Raw genomic sequence first — 25,620 nt, 5'->3', positions numbered from 1 at the left:
GTTTCTTTTTTTACTTTCATTTTTCTCTTGACTGAGGTGAAAATGTTGCATTAATCTTGAAGAAAAACTTCTTTTGTTCCTTTTGTAGTGATTTGAATGTGTTTGATTAAGTCCCAGGAGCCTCTCAGTTTTGTCCTGAGACCATATATTTCCTAGATTCTCAAAGATCCAGCCTTTAGCCTCGAGGTAAACCCCAGATTAATCTCTTTTTATTCCATGTATAGTGATTTATGTGCTCTTAACTTTTACTAAGTCCCATGAGGCCTCAGAGTTTTCTGCCTCCAGTTCTCCAAAGTCTGCTTTCACACAAATAACATGCGGGTCTAGACACAATCTCACCTAAATCACCCATCAGCTACCTTTCTACTGTGAGGAGAAAACACAACATAAAAGAGCCTCACGCCGGCCTAATAGATTGCCTCCCTTTACAGCTTGCGCTTGGCTTGAGGCAAAACTAATACTGGCGACAAGTTAACCCTCGCAGCCACGTTTTCAATCTCAGCATTCACTGGAAGAAAAAAACTACTTTGGCAATCGATTTGAAATCCTCGCTCGTACATTGCAGCGTCCAAGCTCAGACTGAAAGGGGAGCCTCTTGGTTTTCGGAATAATGATGGATTCATCTGAGTGGAACAGACAGGTAAAGATCCCCAAAGCTAAAGTGTGTCCAAGGACATCGATTAGAAGTAAACAAACTCGTCTGACCCAGTTTTCACAACGCACCATTTTGCCTGGAAACTCCATGGCCTAAGCATGGTTTCAATTAGACTTGTGTGTGTGCGTGTGTGTGTGTGTGTGTGTGTGTGTGTGTCTGTCTGTCTGTCTGTCTGTCTGTCTGTCTGTCTGTCTGTCTGTCTGTCTGTCTGTCTGTCTGTCTGTCTGTCTGTCTGTCTGTCTGTCTGTCTGTCTGTCTGTCTGTCTGTCTGTGTGTGTGTGTGTGTGTGTGTGTGTGTGTGTGTGTGTGTGTGTGTGTGTGTGTGTGTGTGTGTGTGGCAAGCTTAATTTATTTGGCTGTGAGTGAGAAAGGGAAAGCAGTAAAAGGTATGTTATTGTGGCATTTCTATTACGATTAAAGTTTAATGAAAGCAAATGGGATCCTGATAACCAGTCTGAAAATATACTTCTCATCTGTACACCTTGAAAAGCTATTACATTTCATTATAATTGATAAGAGTTGCTCGTCTCAAAGATATTAAATAAGTTAATTAATGTGGTAATGCTGGTGCCATTTACAGGAAGTTCTGATTAAATAGTTATTTATAGAAGGCCTTCAAAAAACTGTTGCACAAAAAGACTTTAACCAAAAGTTGTTGCCACTGGCATAATTACTCTTAATGTAGATTTCATGGTAACAAATTATATTCTTACATATTAGGCAAAACACTGCAAGGCCTCCTGGAATTAAATCAGAGTTAGGGAATTATTAAAATTCCTTTCTCTCCGACGCACTCCCACTTGCTTGAAACGTCTCATTTGGACTCCTTTGTATACTTTCTTGACCACTATGTATCTCTTGCGCTTCTATTGGCTACGCTCCAACACATCATACGTGATAGGCTAAGGGGCGGGACATCTCTAAGCAATTGACCAATCACAAAGGAGCCGGCCAGCTAACCAATCAGAGCAGACTGGGCTCTGGTTTCAGACAGAGGGTGAAAAGAGCTGCTGCAGCACAGGCAGTATGAGGAGAAAAATAAAGAGCTTTTTGAACATTAAAGCATGGAGACATGTCCCAGTAGCATGAATATAGGGCCCCTTTAATGGTCAAAAAGGAGTGTGTTGAACAACTGCAAATAGAAGTATTATCCTGTAATATTATACAGGCTGTTTCTGGTTATTTTTCCAAAAGCTGCTCCTTTAAACATCTCATCATTTATTCAGGTCTTCCACGCTTATATTTTCCATTTTGTTTTTTGCCTTGAGGTTGGAAGTCATTATTCTGCAGCTCTCGAGCAGTTGTTGTTCTTTCCTTCATGCAGAGATTTTTCCATTAGGAGTTTTTTCCATGCTCACCTTGTTGTTATTGGTGTGGCACATTTCCCACCAGCTGATTAGTGAACACCATTAAACAGCTGCAGATGTTACAGCTGTGCACAACAGTGTTTGTTTTGCAGAGGAAGGATGACGCTTTGCTTATTGAGCGCTGTGTTCGTAGAAGGCGACCTGCGGTCTGGAGAAGGGTATTCGAAACTCATCATCTTTTAGACTTTTTTTAAACTCAGACCACAGATTGTTCTTCTCATATTCCTTCCATCTATCGTTTTCCACTCTGGATCAACATCTGGGCCACATCTTGCTGAATTAGACGACAATAATCGAATCTCGGCAGCACCACGACTCATTATCTCCTCCTATGGCGCCTCCTCTGCTGGTGAACTCTCAGTCAGAGACATCCTCAACGGTGGAGCGGCACCACGCTCCATTACAATCCAATTCATTCCCCAGCCTCCTCATGCAACCTTTGAAATGGCCTTTAAATAGGGCACCGGATATCTGTGTTTTATATGGAAAATAAGACCCACGTGTCCACACACATCAGCTGTGTGAAGCCTGCAAATGATTAGTATTAAGGGGAAGTAGGCTTAGAGAATTATCTGCAGGCAACAGCAAACACTCATATGAGTTAGACTTTGTTGTCAACTCGACCCCTTCACCCATCAAAGACAATCTGTAGCTAAACGTTTCTTATTCCCTTTCTGTTGTATAATAAGGAATCAGACATTCTTAACTGCCACACAGCGGGGGAATTGCAGTGTTACAAAGCAAAAAGCAAAGGGCAAATTAGTAGACGATCATATTAAAAAAAAAAGATGCCATGCATACGTAAATAAAATAAGAACAAAAACATCCAAGTTGCAGCAAAATGAAAACACATAAATAATAGTAAGTGAAGTAGCGGCCGGTGAAAACGTGTAAAATAACCTACTTTATTCTTTTGTACCTAAATAAATATATTTTGTGATTGGTATCCTCATTTTTATGACACAAAAGTGTACACGTGTTGGATCATTGACTTCCTATTCCATGTTTGCCTATAAGTCACAAGTGTATTACAAAGATATAGTACATAGGTATTGATTAAATATTTGCTTTACTTATAAAACGCCTCTCTTTGAACTTCTAGTCCAATTTTAGAGACACATGTAAGAAGGCAGACATGGTCCTCTTTGAAGGAGACAAAATGTTCACTATTTTCAATAATGCGTTATATCCAGGAAACTCATTTTGCAGAAAGATATCTTCAAACAGCCGTCCATTACCAAAACTTTACTTTGTAACATAGTGAAAATACATATTTGTGCTTCTTTGGCCACTTATTCCTCTACTTGTAGCATTGTTATTTCTCAGAAGTAGTGCTGTATACAGAAGTGGTGCACCTCCTCCAATGTTCCTGCCCTCATACAGCATATCATTCCTCATGGTCCCTCTTTATTCAGCCTTCCCTGACCTTCCTGCTCTCCTTCTGCTCTGAGCTTTCCATCTCTAAAGACGTGGCCTCCACTGACCAGGGAACAGTTACATAACAGACCTGCGGTCGTAAAGCCTGTTCCTCCGGCTGCACATAATGATCTGTACTAATCACCCACAGTCATATATGGCAACACACACACACCCGCACATGAACACCCTCATACGTGAACACACACCCGGCTGCTGTGTGTTTCATGTTATCACGCAAGGGGAGTTCATTTGTTTCTTGTTTCAGTTTAAAGCAATAAAAACTACTCACCTAGGGCTAGAAGAGAACTCCCAGCTTCACAGTTTCATTTACGTTAAAGCATGGAATCAAAGTAGAGGCACAAAATATGACATTACATTTGGCTGACGCTTTAAGCCTAAGCGACATACATTAAGTGCAAAAACATTAAAGATTCAAACTCTGAATTTCAAAGAAAGTGCAGATACAGTATATTCACTTCAAACAAGTCATACGAGTGCTGGTGAATTAGTTACAAGCCTAAATTAACTGTTTGTTGATAATTGAGCATGTGCAAAGACATGATGTTGTAACAAACAATGTTCTCAATTGGAATAATTAAAGTTCATTGTATCTGATCAAATTAAGATTGTCGATAGTCACTCTCTTCACAACACTTAATCTGTCCTTCAACCCATAAATATGTCATTTCCTAATCGACATACAGTATTGTAAATGTCTTTCTCTTGTCCACACAGAGACATTTATGTTCAGCACTCACAGACTCTCTCAGTAACATCAAGCTATAAAACTCCACTAATGACCTGCGAGGTGTTTCCATGTGTTGTATTTATTCACAGCCCTTTTCTCCCCTTTTACAAGCTGGATGTTCCTGTTTTACAGACACCCATAAACATGCACTATCCAGTCAGCGGGTCCATCAGCGCTGTTTATAGTCCCTTCTCTATGTCAATATCCCACCGCTACATGAGTAATGATGATTACAATACACTGTTATTTGTCTTCTTGTAATTTATACAAGTCTTCTTGTGTTTTAGCTTGGTTTTTTCTCTTTTTTAAATTACTGTTTTTTGATGTTTTAAATGCATTCTCAATGCTTAATGCACTTTTTTGATTGATACATTTTATTTTGAACAAGTAAAATAAATAATTACAAAACAAATGTTGCAGTGGAAGTCAGAGAAAAGGAGTGAGAAGAAGTATATCTTATTTAATCTCACCCCCTTGTCCCTAAATGATTTATTTATAATCTAAAATCTGCAATAATTATCATTATTATTAATTATTATTTGTATTATTATTATTAATCTGCTTTACCTGTTGATTGGCATATATACATATACACATACATACATACACACATACACATATACATACTGTACATGCATATACACACCTACATACTCACACGTATACACATATACACATACACATAGTCAAACACCTTCCCCATCCCTGTACCATGAGAAAATAATGTATCTGTATTTCCTCTTGAACTGGTTAATGTCTGGACATCGCTTTAGCTCCACACACTGTTCCATAGTCTCACTCCACAGGCTGAGATACAAAAAGTTCTTCTACTTTGAATTTTCTTGTGTTGTAAAGTGCTATATAAATAAAATGACCTTGCGTTGCCCTATCACAAACAAGGCAATCAAAGAAATCAGTTCTATAGATCTAGAGCATGCAGGTCTTTTAGGATTGCTCCTCAACACATTTTATGGAGACTCGATGATGCACATTTCTTTTCACTTTAAATAAGACTGAACAAAACTCTTCGTATTTCTAAACTTCTGTGTGTGAGGGAAGGTTGTGTGTTTGTGTGCACCTGTATGCACAAACACATCCACACACTTGTGCGTTGTGCGTTCCATCTCTGTCTGCCGTCACCGCCCGCTGATGGGTGTTGTGAGATGTGGGACGGCCCTGTGGTATTTGACACTCCGGTGTCTTGGGGTAATTCTCAGGCCGGTGCTGTGGACGTTAGAGGATTTGGTAATGATGAGGAAGTGGAGGAAGCAGAAATACCACAGTGCCAATGACGTCATGGCTCCAGAGATGAAGTCGTCCACTCAGTGTCCGTTCTGGGACTTGAACCGGTGACCTTCCTCTTCCCCAGCTGAGTCTCTACAGACTGAGGGCCGCTGATGCTAATCATCTCTTCATCCTGACTACAGAATGACTTGATTTAACGAAATGTATCATTATGTTTTACAATTTTAAAATATATAAATATACCTTGGTTGCTGATTGGCTAATGGTTACACAAGCCAAAAAAATCGTTATGACATCATAAAGTGGCCAAAATCTGATCAGCTCATTTTCAGACAGGTTTTTATATAAATGGATCAGGACAAAAAGAGAGAGAATCTTTTTTCCTGAAACTTCGAGAGTCTCTTTCCACAGAGGGGACACATGTTGATGTAGAAGAGACAAGGGGATTTTGCATAATAGGTGACCTTTAAAGCTTTTAGGGATTACATTACAAACCACCATGACGCCTCCAGAATCAGAGCCTATATGAAACAGAGATAAAGCCAGCTATGTTAAAGTCTGATTTATTCCTTCCCCTCTCTCTCTCTCTCTCTCTCTCTCTCTCTCTCTCTCTCTCTCTCTCTCTCTCTCTCTGCAGGGCCTGTATGTGTTCGCTGTGTTCTTCGTCATGCACAACCAGCTGTGTTGGCCAACTAAAGCCAGTTACACGGTGGAGATGAGCGGCCATGAGGGTCCCGACGCCACCTACCAGGGAGGGGGGCCGACCACTGTGGGGGGCGATATCAACAAGTCTACACAAAACCTCATCAGTGCCATGGAGGAGGTACACACACACACACACACACACACACACACACACACACACACACACGGAGCTTAATTTACAGTGTTTTTCAACCAAATATTCCAACTCCCTAGGTCTAAGGCTTAACATTTTTATTTTAGTTACAGTACACCACATTTTTTACTATATCTTCATCTGATAACAGGCTGGAAAAGTTTTTTTTTTTCTTCTGCTTGTAGAGTTGTACGGAGCCCTGGAGGGTTCATAGAGAGAAAAATAAATAAAGCGTGGCCTCGTTTTACCTTCTCGTTCGCACGAGTTAATAAAGCGTGCATACGAGTTAATAAACCGTGGCCTCGTTTTATTTAAATTGAGGGATTCCTGTCCGTGACTCACAGTATCTGCTGCCCACAGCTGTTTTATAGAAGGAAAACCTCCTTCACTTTATGAAATCTCTGCGGCACCAGTGGCCCGTACTACGAAGCAGGATTTGCTATTTACACTATTCATTCGTGAAGTATGACGCTGCGCTGTCAGCACGCGTCTCCATGTTTGTGATTGGTCAAATGTTGCTAACCCCGTCCCTTTCAGGTGAACGCGCTCTCAGCCGGTCAGAGAAACCCTGGTTGATTTACTGAGTTGATAACAAGCTTCGTAGGACCGCTTAGCGACATCACGTTTGTTCGGGTTAGTTAAGCCGGGTAAATCAAACATATTCAGGGTCTGTTGAACGTGTAACTCAGCAGAATCTGAGAAGAGCAGCACCAGCTGCAAAGAGCTGTGCCTTTTACTGTTTCCCTTCATTAGAACCGCTGAATAGAGATCGAGGCTGCTACCACACACACCTCTACACACATCGAGTATTCCCCCTCGTTTTATGAAGGAGATGTCCTGTCACCGGGGCACATGGTGTGTGTGTGTGTGTGTGTGTGTGTGTGTGTGTGTGTGTGTGTGTGTGTGTGTGTGTGTGTGTGTGTGTGTGTGTGTGTGTGTGTGTGTGTGTGTGTGTGTGTGTGTGTGTGTGTGTGTGTGTGTGTGTGTGTGTGTGTGTGTGTGTGTGTGTGTGTGTGTGTGTGTGTGTGTGTGTGTGTGTGTGTGTGTGCTCAGCTCCGCTCTGTGTGTGCGTGTTCGGTGTGTTTGTGTGTGTCCGACACCACCGGCATTTGTTTTCAAATTACCACGAACAGTAATTTACACAAATCTGGTTCTCCATAGTTATGTGTGTATTCCCGAGTGAAAGAAATTTGTTTAATCTTAATCTCGATGTGCTAGAGTCCTGCCGGAGTGCACCGGAACGAACGATACTATCATAAACAAATGCCCCCCCACACACACACACACACACACACACACGCCCTGGCGACCGGACATATTCTTCATAAAACTAACCACGCTTTATTAACTCGTGCGCACGAGTTAATAAAGCCGAGAAAGTAAAGCGTGGCCACGTTTTATTTACTTTTCTCTCTATGAACCCTCCGGGGCTCCGTAGAGTTCTGTATCGTTTCATCTCTTTTTTCTATCGTCTTTGCTGAAAATGTAGGATGTAGCACCAGTCCTAAATTCACCTCCTGATTCAACTTATGCCATGCGGGATAATAACTGATATTTTGGGTGCACTCACTTTTTGTTTCACCTCTAAACCATTAAGATTCTCCTCCAATCATCTAGATAATCCGCCTTAGTTTAGGATGTGTGTAATCATCTAATCTGCTTCACTCAATCGGAGACACAGTGCTGCATAGATGAGAAAATTACTCCCGTGATTTATCGGATGGAAAGTATAAATATAAAAATAAGACTTTATAATTACAATCTTTAGAAAATATATCCTCGCCTTACCTTGGTTTACTTTCATCCCTCCCTTTTTTTCCCATGCCCTCATTCCCATGGCTGTATTTGCCCATTCCTGGTCCTCCTTCACACATTTCTCACATCAGCTGAGCGTGACTCCACCGGGAACATTCTTATTCACTAGGACACACACACACACACACACACACACACACACACACACACACACACACACACACACACACCACACACACTATCTTTAGGCCTGTCTGCTTTAGATTGATGCTCATTATGTGTGTGTAACCAGAGGTGGAAGAATTACTTAGACCCGTTATTTAAGTAGATGTAGAATCACGAAGAGTCTTAATTTACTCCAATACAAAATGTAAAATGTTTCTTAGGTAGGAGTTCAACAGTATAATCGGCTAAATGGTTGAAAGTACTCAGTTTGCAGAAGGACTATTTTCATATCACAGTATTATAAAATATTACTTTTTTGTTGTAGTTCGTCAATTTTGAGCCAATTTGAATGTTTTTTTACATTTCTCAGTAAATTATTGCTTGAAAAACAGCAAAATATAAGTATATAAGCATATTACGTGTTTTAACATGCAAAAAGTAGAGGGTACCAATGAGTTTTAAAGAAGTATAGTGAAATAAAAAGTACTATAATTGCCTATAGTAACATTAAATGGTGAAACTAAGTATCTCACCAAAGTACTGAAGACTTGAGTAAATGTACTTAGTTAAACTCCATTCCTGTGTATAACTCCCACCTTCAACCACATCAACCCCTTCTGTCAGAGTAGAAAAGCACATACTAAAAACATGCTACACTCTCCCGTGCTGTGCTTTCTGCGTGCTAAGCCACTTTATCCCTGGAGAATTCCCTATAAGGAGTGAGCTGGTGAGAGGAAGAAGGAGAGAAAATGGGGCAGGTTCAACTTTGTTTCTCCTGGGAACTTCCCCCTTCCCTCTCTCTGTTTGGATCCCTCTTCACACACAGGAATCCACTAATCTTGTTTTATTCATGAGAGCACACTTACCTCTGAGATTTGACTGTGAGAAAAATAATTGAGCAGATAGAGAACGCTAAGTGTAAGGGTTAGTAAGTGTTAGTTGAATAACAGGTGTGTAATGTCACTACATTAACTCAAGCACTGTTCTTACTGTAGGTATTGTGTTGACATGATTGTATTTTATTTGAGTATTTACCTTTACTTCTTCTCCATCATATTTCAGAAGCACATCTTGCACTTTTTACTACATCATTTAACATTCACAGTTAGTCCCAGTTACCTCTGACATAAAAATACATGATCCGCTCATATACTACGATGCAGTACTGTACTACTAATCTACACAGTATTTTAAAAAGTAAGAGGAATCGGTTTAACGATGACAAACTCCAACATTAAAATGTTATGACTTGTATTTGTTGGTGATCAAAACTGAGAAATGGAAAGTTTATATTCTAAAATACTGTGAAAATAGACATTATGTATAATAAATACTTTTGATACTTGAAGTGCATTTTGCTCAACATTGAAATGATTCTGTGAGGAAATGTAGTTTTACTTTAAGTACACTTAGAGCAGTGGTTCTCAACTGGTCGGGCCTCGGGACCCACTTTTTCCTTAGTCAATGGATGGCGACCCGAAATTTTGAACCACTCAAATCTATTCAACAAAAACTTGTGCATTAATATATACACTTTTCTGCATACAATATTAATTAAAGTGAAGTACAGTGTATATATCCCTTATATCCCTTCACAGAACTAAAGTATGCTTTTAAATAAGGTTTAATGAGATGATGGAATCAAAGCTGAACTGTATAACATAAAAAGGCACGTGTGCTGAAAACATAACCCCAGAAGGGGGGTCTGGGGGGATTCTCCCCCAGGAGATCTTTTGAAATACTAACATATAAACTACCCATTCTGGTACACTCTGAGAAGAAAATAAATGAATCTATTGCTACCCGATCTATTAATAATATTTAATGCCATTGTTTGTTCTTCACTTTGTTCTGACATCTTGCTGCTCCACTCAGTATACTATAAAGAATAGTTCAACCGCAAAGTTATTCTCCATGGGGACTTCCGGCAACTATCTTGATTCTGATTGGCCAGAAGACTCGAAAAAACATCAGCAAAGATGTTTTATTGAGAAGATGATCACTACGTGACAGAAGTTTCCAAAACCGTTCATGTTCTCCGGTACTTCCAGTCCAACGCCTACTGCATACACAGCGTTAGTAAATCGGGCCTTCAAAATAAAAGTTTGACTTTTTCCCCCCCCCAAAAAAAAAAAAAAAGGAAATCTTTTTTTTTCTTCGCTTACCAGTTGAAAACCACTGATTTAGATGATAAAAGTTGTTTTCTTTATATTATACTGAACTGTACAGCATGAGTAATTGTTGTACATTTTGATGTTAATACGTTTGTACTTTTACTTCTAATGGAGGCTTTTACGACCATAGTATTTCTACTTTTACTCAAGTAAAGGATCTGATAAGAACAGGGTTGGGAGAGGATCGTTTTCGGGGTTGAATTTGTTATTGAAAGCTTTGAGTCGTCCGCTCACTGCCTCCCCTCAGAATGGATATGACAGATCTGAGGTGCCTGGTGGCGCTCAGTTCACCTTACCGGGACGCTATGTACCCGATGCAGACCAGCGCCTCACTAGCTTGTACACACACACACACACACACACACACACACACACACACACACACACACACACACACACACACACACACACACACACACACACACACACTTATGCATTAACATGGACAGCTGAGGCATTCATTATAAATGAGCCCAGTGGAAAACAAGATGGATTCATCTGGTTGTTGTGGAGAAGAGCTTGACAGACACTTCATGTGATAAAAATCCCTTTTGTCAGGTTCCTCTTTGTATATCACTCTCTGCCATTCACTTTTACACATCACATTACCTTGATTTAGTGACTTTAAAGAAGAATCCACTTTATTGACTCAAGGACACACTGTACTTTTGACCTTTGGTGACTTGAACTGCCGAGCATTCTGTTCCCAAGCCAAGCCCCTACAGAATTAGCTACACTTCAATAAAGTATAGATCCTTTCTGGGAGCAATGTGGGGTTAAGCATCTTGCCCACGGACACTTTGACATGTGGACTGCAGGGGTCGGATCAAACCGCTGACCCTCTGAGACGCTTTATGGGTGCATGAATAAAGCATCCCTACCCCAAATCTCTCGGCTTCTTTTGGCCTCTAAAGAAAAGGCAGTGATCTATCTCATGCGTCTGACAGCATCTTCTCCATGATGTTTGTCTGAGTCAGTGTGAAACCCTAAACCCACTGACCTTGCTCTCACCCCATGAACCTGCAGTGACCCCGTGCTCTGGCCTTAACCCCTTGGGGTGCTCGGAAAACATGTGAACTCTGCATGACCCTAACTCATCACAGACCTGATCGCACGGCTGACAGTCCCAGCAAGCCTCTGAATTAAGTGTGTGTGTGTGTGTGTGTGTGTGTGTGTGTGTGTGTGTGTGTGTGTGTGTGTGTGTGTGTGTGTGTGTGTGTGTGTGTGTGTGTGTGTGTGTGTGTGTGTGTGTGTGTGTGTGTGTGTGTGTGTGTGTGTGTGTGTGTGTGTGTGTGTGTGTGTGTGTGTGTGTGTGTGTGCGTGCGTGTGTGTGTGTGCGTGCATCACTGATGAGATTGGTCGACCTGATTGTGCCCTGCGTTCATGTGAAGTTCATGTTTTTGGGTTGGAACTAATCTTTATCAATTACGCATGAACACGGGCTTTAATGTGTACAAACGTTTACTCTCACCATATAAATATGGTTTATGAGTTATTTATGATAACCAGGATCAGTATCAGAAACACTTTATTTATCCTCGGGGAAATTAGGTTGGAGGTTCCATTTGAGCATTACATTTAAAACAATTAAATATTTATTAACATAGGAATTAGAATGTGCAATAAAAATATAAAATAAGATATCATATAAATATACTAATTAAGGTAAAGAAACTGTCCAATAAAAGATCAAATCAAATCTAAAGAATAGAAATATTATAATAAAAAATAATGTTGAATAGTGTGAACTTGTGCTTTAAAACATTTTAATTGTTCTATTAATATTATTTAGCTGCTTTTAAGAAAAAATCTCACATTTCAAACAAAGTTTAAAATATCAGGAACTTTCAGTTGTTATGCCTTGTGCATTTTTATTAAGTATCATTCAGCAGGAATTCAAATGTATGTACTATCCAAACCCACACCCCATCAATCTGATTCAACCTTACACATAGGGTTCAACCAAAGTTCTCTCTGAATATTCACAAACATAAATTTGATATTGTGTTTTGCCTGCGCTCATATGTATGTAAATGTGTGTCTGTGTGTCAGGTGTCGGCAGACTGGGAGCGCTCGTCGCTGCGACCCGGCAGTCAGCCCAGCAGCGTGTTCAAACCCAGTCCTGTGATGGGAACATACAGCACGGAGGGAGGCTTCATCAACACCAACCTGGTCACCGAGGACGAGGAGTCACAGGAGTTTGATGACCTTATATTTGCCTTAAAAACCGGTGAGGATCCCACTGACACACTGCCGTACTGAACCCTCGCACTGTCTGACTGTTTCTATGACACTAGTACACATCATTATTTATTTGACAGAAGTGTTTCAAAAAGTTAATTACTCGCATTGCAAACAACTCAAAATCTCATTACATTTTCTGTATCTTATAAGCATTTTAATTTGATCACTTGAAACTAAATCCAGATATTATGTCTCCTATAAATGTAGTAAAGTAAATATGTATTTATTTAATTAACATGAGCAATTAAATCCATCATGTAAATGTTCCAGATTTAGCCATAGACTCGTTTTCTTCTGCATTTCCTGGCAGGTAGATTACATGCCACTTGTTAGACGCTTTTATCCAAAGCGACTTGATACTCAATACTGTGGGCAATCCCCAAAGGAGCAATTTGGGGTGAAGTGTCTCAGGGACACAACGACATGCTGACTGCAGTGGGGTTTGAACCTGTGCTCCCCTGATCCCAACACCAACGCACTAGTCCACTGCGCCACACGCCTCCCACGATTTTGTAGATGACGTACAAAAAAACATACAAGAGCACATAGACACAGAAAAAAACACATGAGCACATTGATGACACATAAACAAAATGACACCACATAGTACACCACATATGCCCAATCAAATCACAATAAAACCAACCCATAAACTCAGGGCAGACACAAAAGCATAGATAAAAGCTAATAGGCATAGTAGAGTAACCCCTACTTCAGCTTAGGACTGTAAGTTTATTTGTCCTGTAAACAATTGCTGAGATGCCTACACTGATGCTATATCACATTTACATAACAGGTGTAGATATCAACAATGGTGTCCAGCCTTACAAAACAGTTTTAAAAGCAACACAAGACAATTATAAGAGGTTAACATGGAGACATAACGTCAACAGACTTCATGATGTGTTTTAAAAGGCATCAATGCATTTTGAGCGTGGGACCAACCACTTGGTACAGTAGCTAACTCTATAGGCTAGGAGTGTGCAAATTGATGTGAGTTAGCTTAGTTTAATGTGGACCTCCTCAGGATAGGCAGTATCAAAAGCCTTACCAGCTCATTACACTGCAGTAAAAAGGACAATATTATTTAGAGTTTCCTCTTGCTCATCAATTGTGTTAGAATTCAATGTGTATGGATTTTTAACTACTTCCCCTCCAGTGGTTTTATTAATTTCCTCAAGATTAATTCAACATTAGTTTAGTCAAACTCTTACTGTAGGCATAAACACACATCCTGTGAGCACTTATGTCCAGTTCTTTTCCATGAAACTTAAACATAAAGGCGCTGTGTCCTGAGGTAAAGGTCACCACGATGCAAAACAGTGCGTCGGCCAGACTGCTATATTAAACATTTAAGGAAAAATACAGCGACCTTTCAAAATGAAGCCTCTTTAAGTTGGGGGAGAGAAAGAGACAGATGACAACAATTTTGCCTTTGCGGATATCGTGTGTGTGTGTGTGTTTTATTATTTCAAAGCCAGCATACAACCCCTATCTATAACATCTTTTAACATCAGCCCTGCTTAGTTATTCCCAAGCTTACCCCTAAATCTCTCTGCTGCCATGGAAACCATTCTTCCTCGGTTGCCATCAATGTTTAATGAGCTGAAGGTCCAAACTGCTCACTGATATATCACCAACACACACACACACACACCACACACACACACACACACACACACACACACACACACACACACACACACACACACACACACACACACACACACACACGCACACACACACACACACACACACACACACACACACACAGACTGGCACACACACACACACACACACACACACACACACACACACACACACACACACACACACACACACAGACAGACTGGCACACACCCACACACACACACACACAGTCCTCTCCTCACTCTTTGAAATCACAGAGTAATAGCTTCACAGTTTCCGAATGAGAATCAGCTGGACGACGGCCTCACTACCGCGGGAAACTTTTCTGCTTCTAATGTGAGACATAACCACGAGGAGAAGCACTCATTTTCACACACCTGAAAAATAACCACTTTAAAAACCAAATAGAAGTAAATCTAATTTGAGAATCAGCTGAAGACTCGATTTCTTAACTTTGGAGTTGTGCCAACAGAAGTTCATGCATTGCAAAGTGGGAGCCTTTTATTCCTGCAAATTATGCGCATATGATTTTTCTTCAACAGGTAAAAAGACGTTTTTTTAAATGTGTTGACAGTTATGCCGGTGAATATGTCATTTGCTGACATGAAATCAGTGATCATCTTAAGGGTCACATTGAAACATAAAGATGAATAATCAATGATGTGGTCAAAGATATTCATTGGGGGGTTTTCTTTGGGGTTTAGGTGAAAATGCACTTGATTACTTAAGTCCCGTGATGCCTTAATGATACCAGATTCTTAAAGTATAACTCAAGTATTTCAATTGTCTGAAGACTTTAATCGAAGAGCAACAAACGACATGGCTATCAAAAGACATGAATGCATTTTAGGCTGCGACCAGCTGCTCTGTCGCCTAATGGTCGACACAAAATGTGGCATGTAGTGTTTAGGATGTTGCTGTGTTTGTGTGTAAATGCATGCATGGATACAGGCGAGTGGTTGTAGCTCTTTCAAATTGGTTTACCAATGCTATGTATTGCTTTTCTATTGTTGGTCCCATTTACTCACAACCAATAGTGAGCTTAAAATGTAAAAGTGTCTTTCAACTAACTTTAAGTATATCCCAGTGAGCTTTCGTCCTGCATCATGGAAAAAGCAATAGTCTGGTTCTCTATAGCGATCTCTCTGGGGAAGATAAGTAGATGTATAGTTCAAAAAAACCTACCGACCTGATAAGACCGTAAATGTATTGGAAGTGTGTCAGGTCACATTAAACTCTCGGGATCCTGGAGCCAAGAAATACACTTTGAAGGAAAATATATTATTTAATAGACATTATTGTGCACTGAGAGGCTTCTGATGGCAGTCCTGAGTAAATCCACATTAAACTTCACTTTGCTAAAGCCTCACAGACTCTCTTCATGTAACCTCGGTGTATTGTCGGCCTGCATGCAGCAGCTCTTGAGATCTGCTAGCGTGCATCCCAGAAAAACAAAACCTGTAACCATGGAGATAGACATATTGACAGTCCCCTCTAGCAGGTGTGAGTTCAAGGGACCTGCGGGTGTTAATGAATGTGGATTAGGCTAGTGTTACGCTCTGTAAAAAAAATAATAACCTGTAACCCTTGTATTAATTGTGTGGTGACAGCATGAACCACAGTGTGTGTGTGTGTGTGTGTGTGTGTGTGTGTGTGTGTGTGTGTGTGTGTGTGTGTGTGTGTGTGTGTGTGTGTGTGTGTGTGTGTGTGTGTGTGTGTGTGTGTGTGTGTGTGTGTGTGTGTGTGTGTGTGTGTGTGTGTGTGTGCGTGCGTGCGTGCGTGCGTGCGTGCGTGCGTGCGTGCGTGCGTGCGTGCGTGCGTGCGTGCGTGCGTGCGTGCGTGCGTGCGTGCGTGCGTGCGTGCGTGCGTGCGTGCGTGCGTGCGTGCGTGCGTGTGTGTCAGGTAAACGGACAGTTGTTGCAGTGTGTGTTTCTGAGCTGCTCTCCTCCTGACCCCTCTGGCCTGAGCTGTCGGGGTGTTCAACCTTAAATATCCTCTGGGCTGCAGAAAAACAAGCCGGAGAATTTATTGGTGCCCTCTTCTGCAAACTCAGCAGCACGTTTTATTATTCAGAGTAGCAAGAGGGCAAGCTAGCAAGATGTAATTAAGTCAAATGAGACCCTACTCTCATTGCCTCAAGAAAATATTGGATCTTTTCAGTTTGGAAACCACATTTTTTGTGAAATACAATCATCAGAGTTATAATCCTCTGTTTTGCAGTCGACTTTTCAACTTGTTGCTCCGCCAGTCACAAGGACATTCCTCCATTTCTCACTTCCCTGATGAACTCTGACCTTCTCCTTGCCCGTGTGCGTGACACTGAACTTGTGGCCTGGTTTAATCTCAACCAGTCAGTCAGCATTGAAGATAATTCTCTAATCAGACTTATATAATGGTCCACCTCCTAGCGAGGGTCAGTAGGTAGTGTTGTAATGAGGGTCTTCATACTCCATTTGGTAGTGAACCATTAACACTCTCCTGAGGACACATTTACTCTGCATACTGTGAGAGCTGATCATTAACGGTTCAGAGTCAGACTTTAGTTATCCTTTAGGTTTATTGCATAATACATGGCATTCAACCAAGGACAAGAAGCAGCTACCGTTTCTAGTATTTTTGTCAAGTACATCTGTTCATTTCACTACTAGAACATGAATATCCTGAGTTTATGTCCATTGTTGTTCCTGGTGTCCAAGCAGACTAAAGACAAAGAAAGGTAGCCTACTCAGTGTCTGACATTAGGCGCTTTCACACCGGAGTACTTTTCCCAAGAACAAGGCCGATAGTTCTTGGGATTTTGCTTTCACACCAAAAACATCTGGAACTAGAACCTAGTTCGCGCAAACCTTTCCCCCCCCAGATAGTCCCTGCTAGAGAGGTGGTACTTTCCTGGGGAGGAAATAGTTCCTGGGTGTGTCGGCCACGCTAACAATTTCTGATTGGCTGGGCGAATTGCAAATCACGCCCCGTAAAACTCAGAAAAGTTTTGTGATATCATAGTGGCTTTTTTTGCCCTCCAATTCTGATCATGCAAACACAGTGAACAATGTTTAGAAATCCATTTAACAGTTGCTGATCCACACAAAAGCGTATCTCTTGTTTGTGTAATCCCCCTTCAATATATATAATGAATTGAATCCAAATGATATGGATATTCTGAATACTGATATACGTAAAAACAGCATTGAACACGTAAAATAACCCTCTTGTTGAACACCCACAGAACACAGTCCACATACCCTGTAATTAAAATATATAAACGTACGGAAATGTGTCTGCCATTAGATTAACTCATAACAAGTTTGTTTTTCTGCTACATAATACCCAATTGCCATAATAGGACAAATGCAACATATAATTGGCATGGCTAACGGTTAGTGGTGTGAATGTGTTGCACTGAAATAATGAAACAAGGTGCTGCCTAGGGCTGCACAATTAATTTCATATCCAATCCTAATATGGACTAGTGCAATATCTAAATCGCAGGAAGTGCAATATTTGGTTGAGGCAGAACAGGTGAAAATATCTGAATGAATTATTTCGGGTCTGCAGAATAGTCCCAGCCTACAAACATTAATCCACAGACTTTATAAAAAATCCTTGTTTGGTAAAAATCTTCTTTTAAAAATTACACCAATAGCCTTTTCTTATATTTTTCAATGATGACGTGAAGTCCCTCTAATATTGTGTACATTGCAATATCAGTCACAACAATCACAATTAAGGTATTCTTTTCAAAATGTGCAGCCCTGGTATTGCACTACTGTGAGCGTTAAGGGATATGTAATATATGCAACCCTAAAACAAATACATGTACATGTTGCACAATGAAAGTTACTACAAAGAAAATAACCGTGTGTTTCAATGGAAGTGTAATATGACTTTTCTTCTCCGTCTTGTTTCAGGGACCGGCCTTAATGTGAGCGACAACGACTCGATCGCTGGGAGTCACGACGGAGGAAGCATGTCCAACTCTCAGATAGTGGAGCTGAGACGAATCCCCATCGCAGACACACACCTCTAACCCGCTCACCTCACACACACCCCGTGTCTTCATACGAGAGAAATTACAACACAGTATTTTTATATTTTAAAATGCTTTTGCACTAAAATTTGAATAGAACATGTTTCATATAGACGTTTGATACTGTATGTGATTTTTACTGTACATCTGTTTTTTTTATATATATATGAACCTATACATGAACTAAATTAATTTTTTGAATGGAGTTGTTTTCTGAATGTATATTTGGATTTTTTGTTTCTTTTCTGCCGAGACATAGCAAATGAGATATAGCCAGATGTGGAACCGCAGCTGCTGAGGAGGGAACTGTGTAACATTGTTAATAAATGATTTACCATATATTTTACATTTTGGCTGGGCTGAGTCCTTGTTTATTAATTTCAAATCTAAAAGCTTCATTGTAATATGCACAATATCCACGGCATGGTTCAGCTTCAGGTTATTTATTTGTACCCGTAGGTGGATTTGCTAAAAGACAAGGGATCCATGATGACACAGGTTATAAAACAACACAGACCCCATGATTCACATATAAAAAACACCAGTACAAACATGAAACAATCAAGTCAATAAATAAAAAGCTGTTGCTGTGTGACACTGCTACAACTTGTTCATTTGTGCAATGGCTGTTTTTAATACCACTTTTCTCTACACCTTGTGACTGCTTACCCTGAAGGAAGATGTTTAAATGCAGTGGCTGGTAGTCGTCATTTAACATAAAGCAGGATAACCGCTGTAACTGTCTGAGGTACAGGGTCTCCTCACCAATCAGTCTGCTTTTATACCCTGACTGAGAGAGTTTTCTTATGGTTACCAAACCATGACACTAAAGAAAAAGACAGACAGGAATCAATAAAAGCACGATAAAACATGGCCTCAATGGTTTTGTCAATAGTTTTTCTCAAATAGAACAATCTCTGGTGCCCTGGTGGAAGCACACGACTTCACAATGTGCTTCGAAGTTACATTTTGAGTTAACAGGGGCCGTTTCTCAATCGCGAGGATACTGGCTTGGTAGTCGCATACTTCCAAGTCACTTCCTTCAGAAACGAAGCAAGTATACTTCCAAGCCACGGCTTCGGAAAACAAAGAAGAATGGATCAGGCTAACAAGTGCGCCACTCTCTCTATCGGTTTCAACATAAACTGTACCGAAAAGAAATACCTCACGATGTCGATCTAATTATGAACTTGCTCTACTTTCACGGAACACATTTTTGGTGATCACAAAGTAACATATTTACCAACACATGCTCTACGCCACTACATACTTACATTTAAATGTGTGCTGTGCTGCGTCGGTTCAGCCATTCTCCGCAAGGGTTTTTTGAAATTGGTCCGTGCGCAAAGCATTGTGGGGATTTTAAGGATGCGAAGTCTACCCATGTGCAGCCTCGAGATTACCCCCAAACCAAGGACGTGGCCTCAGTGGAATTCCAAGTATGCTGGAGATTGGAACAGTCCTTCGGCGGCACTCGATGACGTGGTATCCTTGAAATATTGGCTTGGAAGCCAGTTTCCTCACGATTGAGAAACGGCCAGGGTCCCACCTGTTCCAACAGTGAAGCATACAATACGATTAAGACAAAATGAAAATAAAACGTAAAATAGTGCAGGAATGTAGCACAAGTGACACAACGGAATGAAGGAATAAATATACTATGTAGATGAAAAAGTTGAATAAGAGAACATGTTCATTGTAATGCTGCCAAAGATGCAGTTCACTACTGGAGGTTCCTCTGGGGTCACTCCCTGACGGAAGATGGTCTGTAAGAGTGATCATTGCCTCGTAGGAATTTCACAAACAGGTTCTACACAGAAGAGAGGCTCGACTGCGTTTTCAGTGTCTGCAACAGGTCAGCAAACAGGACAAATGTAAGAAATGCAGATCAGAGCAATGGAGAAAATCGAAAAACACTGTAAAAGTTTAATCGTAGTTTATGAACTCCATATTTTAACCTATTTAAGTTTACAGCTTACACTTGTAGGAGATAATTATTGTCTTTGATCTACCATGAATAATCAGTGGGTGTGAATGCACATGCACAAATTCCCCTTTGAATTTTTACAGCAGCTTTAAACCTTGTGGAATCCAGAGTCTACTCGACCTTTGAACTGAACTTTCAGCCTCTGTCTGTCCTCTTCTTGCACAAGACCCTTGTTACTCAAACCATTCAAGAAAGAAAGAAGAATTTTAAAATTGTCGATGGAAGCAAAGGAAAATAGAGACACATCAATCAATGTGTTGCCATTGCTTGCTGACAGCTACCCTCCTATAGGTTCATTTAGTATGGTCCAGGTCAAAATCCCAAAAGATAATGAGAGAGCTGCAGCAGCAGTAAATCAGTTTGCCACTTAAAGGAGACCTAATTAGCTCACTTTCAGGTTCATATTTGTATTTAGTGTCTCTTCTGTGACATTTCTCCATGCTTTAAAGGTCCCATGACATACCTTTCTGGTTATTACCCGTCCCCTTGTGTGTTATGAAGGTTTTTATGCATGTAAACGGTCTGCAGAGTCAAAAACCCTCAAAGTACACCCTGTAGCGAGTAAAAGTCTATATGCTGCCCCAGAACGCCTCGTTGGAGATTTATCTTTTTCCATTTATTTCTTCCGGGAACCAAAATGGACCAACCTCCTGTGAGCTCCTCCTCACACACCAGGATCCCTTGGCATCACTATCAAACGCAGTGGGGGGACCTTTAGCGTAAAGTTTCAACTAACAGGGAGTCCCATTGACTTGCATAGAGCTCCCTGGTTGGTAATAGACGAGTTGGGATCGTGGAGGAATGCTCTCCGCAGACCCATTCTCACAGCGTTTATAAACCTTTTTCTTACTCAATATCAAGCCACACTTATTGTTTTTACTTCGGCTGTGAGTGTTTGCGTGTGCTCAGGATGAGTTTCGCTGTGTCTCGCGCTGTATCGCCGACCCGGAAACCACCAGTAAGCCAGCTCACTGAACAGCGAGCCTAGCAACGTCCCGACCAATCAGAGCACACTGGGCTCACAGGGTGGGGGGGGGGGGGGGCAGTCAATCAATCAATCAATGTTTATTTATATAGCCCAATATCACACATTTTACATTTGTCTCAGTGGACTTCACAGTTACAGAATAGCAGTATGACAATACGACACCCTCTGTCCTTAGACCCGGTATGGTATAAATCTATTTTAGTATACCTCAACAATGGAATTATAATCCGTAGAAATGGCCATGACATGGGAGCTTTAATGTTCAAAAAGCTATGCAGCACCTCTTTTCACCCTCAGTCTGAAACCAGAGCCCAGTCTGCTCTGATTGGTTAGCTGGCCGGCTCTGTTGTGATTGGTCAACCACTAAGAGATGTCCCGCCTCGTAGCCTATCACGAACAATGGTTTGCTAGCCAATAGAAGCGCATAAAGTGGCGTTTTTATATGTACAAAAGTGGTGGTGCACGAACAACTTAGATGTGTATAAGCTTCAGGTGCTTTTTTAAACACGTAAACAAATAGCTGTAGGCTATCCATGGTTCCGATAGAGAGGGGGGGGGGGGGTATAAGGAAAACACGAGACACTCATCACCGAGGTCACAATATCAATGGATCCGGCAGAGCAATAGCCTATAGGCAAAACACAGTAGATCAACAAAAGTTATGACATGAAATGAACTTACCAAAGCTGAAGTAGATTGTCAACTTCATTCATTTTCTTTCCGTTTGACTGATTTGAGTCGCAATACGCTGCTCTCTCTCGTCTCCTCTTCACAAACAACTACTATTTTCCCGGCACACATACTTACAGCCAATCAGCTCTCTGAATTATGAGATGACGTTTGGCGGGTATGGCAGTACAGTGCCCCTATGGTGATTATTTTGTTGCCGCACACATTGAATAGAAAAATAGAATAGAAACTCCCTCTGGAAGGATTTGAGCCAATGCAGACCATTTCCTGTACATGCACCTTTATTACACATGACAAGACAGAGTAAACCCTAAGAAAGCACAACAGGGCCCCTATAAAGATATTTCGACACTAAGAAATTGTTGTCTCTTGATATGCCTCCCTCCCACTGGCTTCATTCTTTCCTGCGGGGAGATGGGGGTAAGGCTTTTTAAGAGAAGAATATAAGTATGGAAGAAAGTATGAGTTTTTGTCTTTTACACTTGAAGTAGTTTCATTTAGGGAGTGAATCAGAGCCAGTGTTTCATAGCTCTGCAATCAATAACACGATCGATCCGGCTCTCCCTCCTCACTGTAGTGGGAGAAACGGCTGAAGAAATCTTTCCCCCTGTTTTTCTTTTTCTCTCCATCTCTCTGGCCATTTTTCACCCCTTAAGGCAAGCAGCAAGCAAACATTTTTCCACTACGGAGTATACAGATAACTCTTGTGATGTCCCTGAACAGAAAACGTTGAGCATTCGCCTCTCCTTTCCTGCAATATGATTACATCACATTTGAATCTCATCCTCTCACAGTCAACAGGATTCTGTCCTTAGGGATTCGCATAGGAAAACATTGCTGTAATGAGCATAGGAGAGCAAAGACGTTATTAGTCCATTTAACAAGATAACACCACTGGGTTCGTTTTTCTCCTGCAGAAAATGAGCCTGTGATAGTGTGTTAACAGCCTCTTGTTGTAATGTAGGATTTCCTAGAGGCCTGTTTGATTGTTTAGCTCCTTCTAAGACAAGCAAGCAATTAATTTCCATGTATGATTAGAGCATCCATAAATGCACATTTTTTCCATTGTGTATCCTTTAGAGTAAACAGCATTGACTGTTGACTGTTTCATTAATGGTAACGACACATGGTGAAATCGACAACAGTCATTTCTACAAGAGTACAAAAGAAAATAAAAACACAAAGGCTTTAAGACCTTTGCTAGACAAAGGACCTGCTGCATAAAAACAGCTGACTACTAGTAACCCCAGTGCACAGGGCATATTTCATAACCTATGTTTGTTATGTAATCAATGCAGTGTGCGCCACAATCTTGTCTAATGTTGGAGGTCAAGAGTTAGACAGCAGGCTTAGATAAAGGAAAGCGTAACAGCCGCTAATAAAAAGAAACAATTGTTCAACGTAATTCAGCTTTATCTCAGATGGTAGAGATGGTAGAGAGTAGAGATACTAGCTAACCTCTGACTGGACCATAGGACTGGACACTAATGGATGACCTTTGACCTCACTGTCATCTCCAAAGTTCATCTTTTTAAATACAAAAACATTTCTTGGTGTTTTGTTAAAAAAAATTGCAAGTCAAACTATAATTAATTTGCTCAGATGGTGGTGAATTAGGAAGATAGTTACCTACCCTCCGGCTGTCCACTTGTTGATAACCTTTGACCTTTGACAAAGCTGTCAGGTGTGATGTCATAATATTTTCCGAATGATTTATAGGGCTGTAAGACATTTCTTTATGTTTAAGAAAATGTAAAAAGAGGCGTAATTAGACAGAATGAAGTTGACTTTTGAATGTGTTCTGGTTTTATGTTTCAGTATTTGTAAGCAACTGTGACTTTTATTTTACTTTTTTATTGTTATTTAATTTAAAACCTTTTTTTAAGAAGGGGCAGGTAAAATAAGATGTTCTTCTCTCTGCTCCTTTCCACCATGTGCTATAAAAATAAAAATAAAAACAGTATAAGTGTACATGTTTTGTAAAGTGGACATGTTTTGTAAAGTGTACATGTTTTGTTTTAAAATATGTAGAATAAATAAATAATGGTGTCTCTCACGGGGTGTCCTGTCTGGGTGTACCAGCCGTGACTTTAAGATGTGGATTGTTTTGTTATAAGTAACTGTGACGGAGCGGGTCAGAGTGACTGACTCTGCCACTGACAGCCGACACACACACACACACACACACACACACACACACCACAAACACCAAACATTTCCTGCTCTCTTCCGTCAAAAGGAACCATGACATTTATTATTTAGTCTGCGTTTGTTAATTTGTTAAATGATTATGAGTTATTATGAGTGGTAGTTAACCTGTTTATGGTTGAGTCGGATTTTTTATGTAGAAATGTGGTTTGAGTTGATTGTGTCACCTGTGGACGGTGAGCCTGTGGGAGGGGCCATGGGATCAAAAGGGACGGTGTTGGTTCCTTGGGGACGATTAGTTAGGACTGTGTCACTCTGACGAATGTTGCAATAAGGCAACAGCTGGGACATGTTTGGAGGTGGGTTGCATAGACGGCAACCCAGAGCATGTTTACTCTGATGAGTGGTGGACGGTCTGTTTGTGGAGTTTTATTTTGTTGTCTAACTTGTACTGTTTCGTTATTTTATTTTTGCTGCCGTTAATAAAGTATGTTTTAAGCTCAAGCCAACCGACTAGGCCAGTGTTTTTTGAACGGACAATTGAACCGCGTCACAGTAACACTCAATTTGATTCTGGTGCCAGGCCACAGTTAGCATAGCTTAGCACAATTACTGAAAACAGGGGGAAATAGCTAGCTTGGCTCTCTGCAAAGGTCTACCTACCAGCTTCTCTAAAGCTCAGTGATTAACACTTATTTATTCTAACAAAAACTTAAAGGTGGGGTAGGTAATTTTGGAGAAACCAGCTCGAGTGCGCTAGAATTTGAAAATACACAACCGGAAGAAATCTGCCACTTCCTTACAGAGCCCCTCCTCCAAGGTTATGGCTAGAAAGGATCCGTGTTGTGTAAAACTCTCGCGAGAGTTTGGCTGAACGTTTACGTTTGGGCAGGCAGCCTTTCAGTTACGATCGTTAACATCAGTGGGCCACAGCAAATGATGGTGAGAAGCTAAACTATCTATTAATTATGTCAATGACAGGGAGTGTGATTGTTGAAATAGGATGTTAGCGGTCCTTGCTGGTGTTCAAAGAATGACAACACTAGATCACCAACACTATGGTTTATTTTTTTATTCACAGGCAAGTCAACGTTGTCGCAATAAAAGTCCCAAGATAGCTCCTGGTGCAATAAAATGTTCCCTTTTCAGTGTTTACTATTATGTCTGATGTTTCTCTATTAATATTGCTGCTGCATTAATGTGTATGTTACTGCTGTAGATGTGTTTCCGAGCCGCTCCGATTACAACGAGAGTTACAACGAGAACGTGACGTCATATTTCCACTAGACGGATCCTTTCTAGCCTAACCCTCCTCCAACACACACGAACGCGCACATGACCAATGAGGCACGGGATAAGTTTGTGCACAGATGGAAGGCTGACAGGCAGGTAGGCCATCCAGTTATTTAGCCGGGCCGGCTCAGATGATTGGTCGTGCTTTTTACAGAACTACGGCTTCAGAGATGACATTTTTTAATGATTTTTTGTCAAAGCACTTAAGATATTCATTGCTATTGGGATAT

At 40.8% G+C, this 25,620-nt stretch overlaps 1 protein-coding gene across 2 annotated transcripts in view; it reads left to right on the top strand.

Moving 5' to 3' along the window:
* The window catches only part of adgrv1 (adhesion G protein-coupled receptor V1), a 156,241-nt gene extending 137,611 nt beyond the window's left edge, over positions 1 to 18,630 (top strand). For both annotated transcript variants that reach the window (XM_079686151.1, XM_079686150.1), the window contains 3 exons: positions 6,072 to 6,257; positions 12,419 to 12,596; positions 18,166 to 18,630. In XM_079686151.1, coding sequence (XP_079542277.1) covers positions 6,072 to 6,257; positions 12,419 to 12,596; positions 18,166 to 18,284 — 483 coding nt within the window. In that variant the 3' untranslated portion in view covers positions 18,285 to 18,630. The remainder of the gene's footprint in view (positions 1 to 6,071; positions 6,258 to 12,418; positions 12,597 to 18,165) is intronic.
* Positions 18,631 to 25,620: the final 6,990 nt, after the last annotated feature.

Source organism: Notothenia rossii (assembly GCF_949606895.1).
Source record: "Notothenia rossii genome assembly, chromosome: 6".
Lineage (NCBI taxonomy): Eukaryota > Metazoa > Chordata > Actinopteri > Perciformes > Nototheniidae > Notothenia > Notothenia rossii.
The sequence above is the reverse complement of the archived record's forward strand: the minus strand, read 5'-3'. Positions and strand labels throughout refer to the sequence as shown.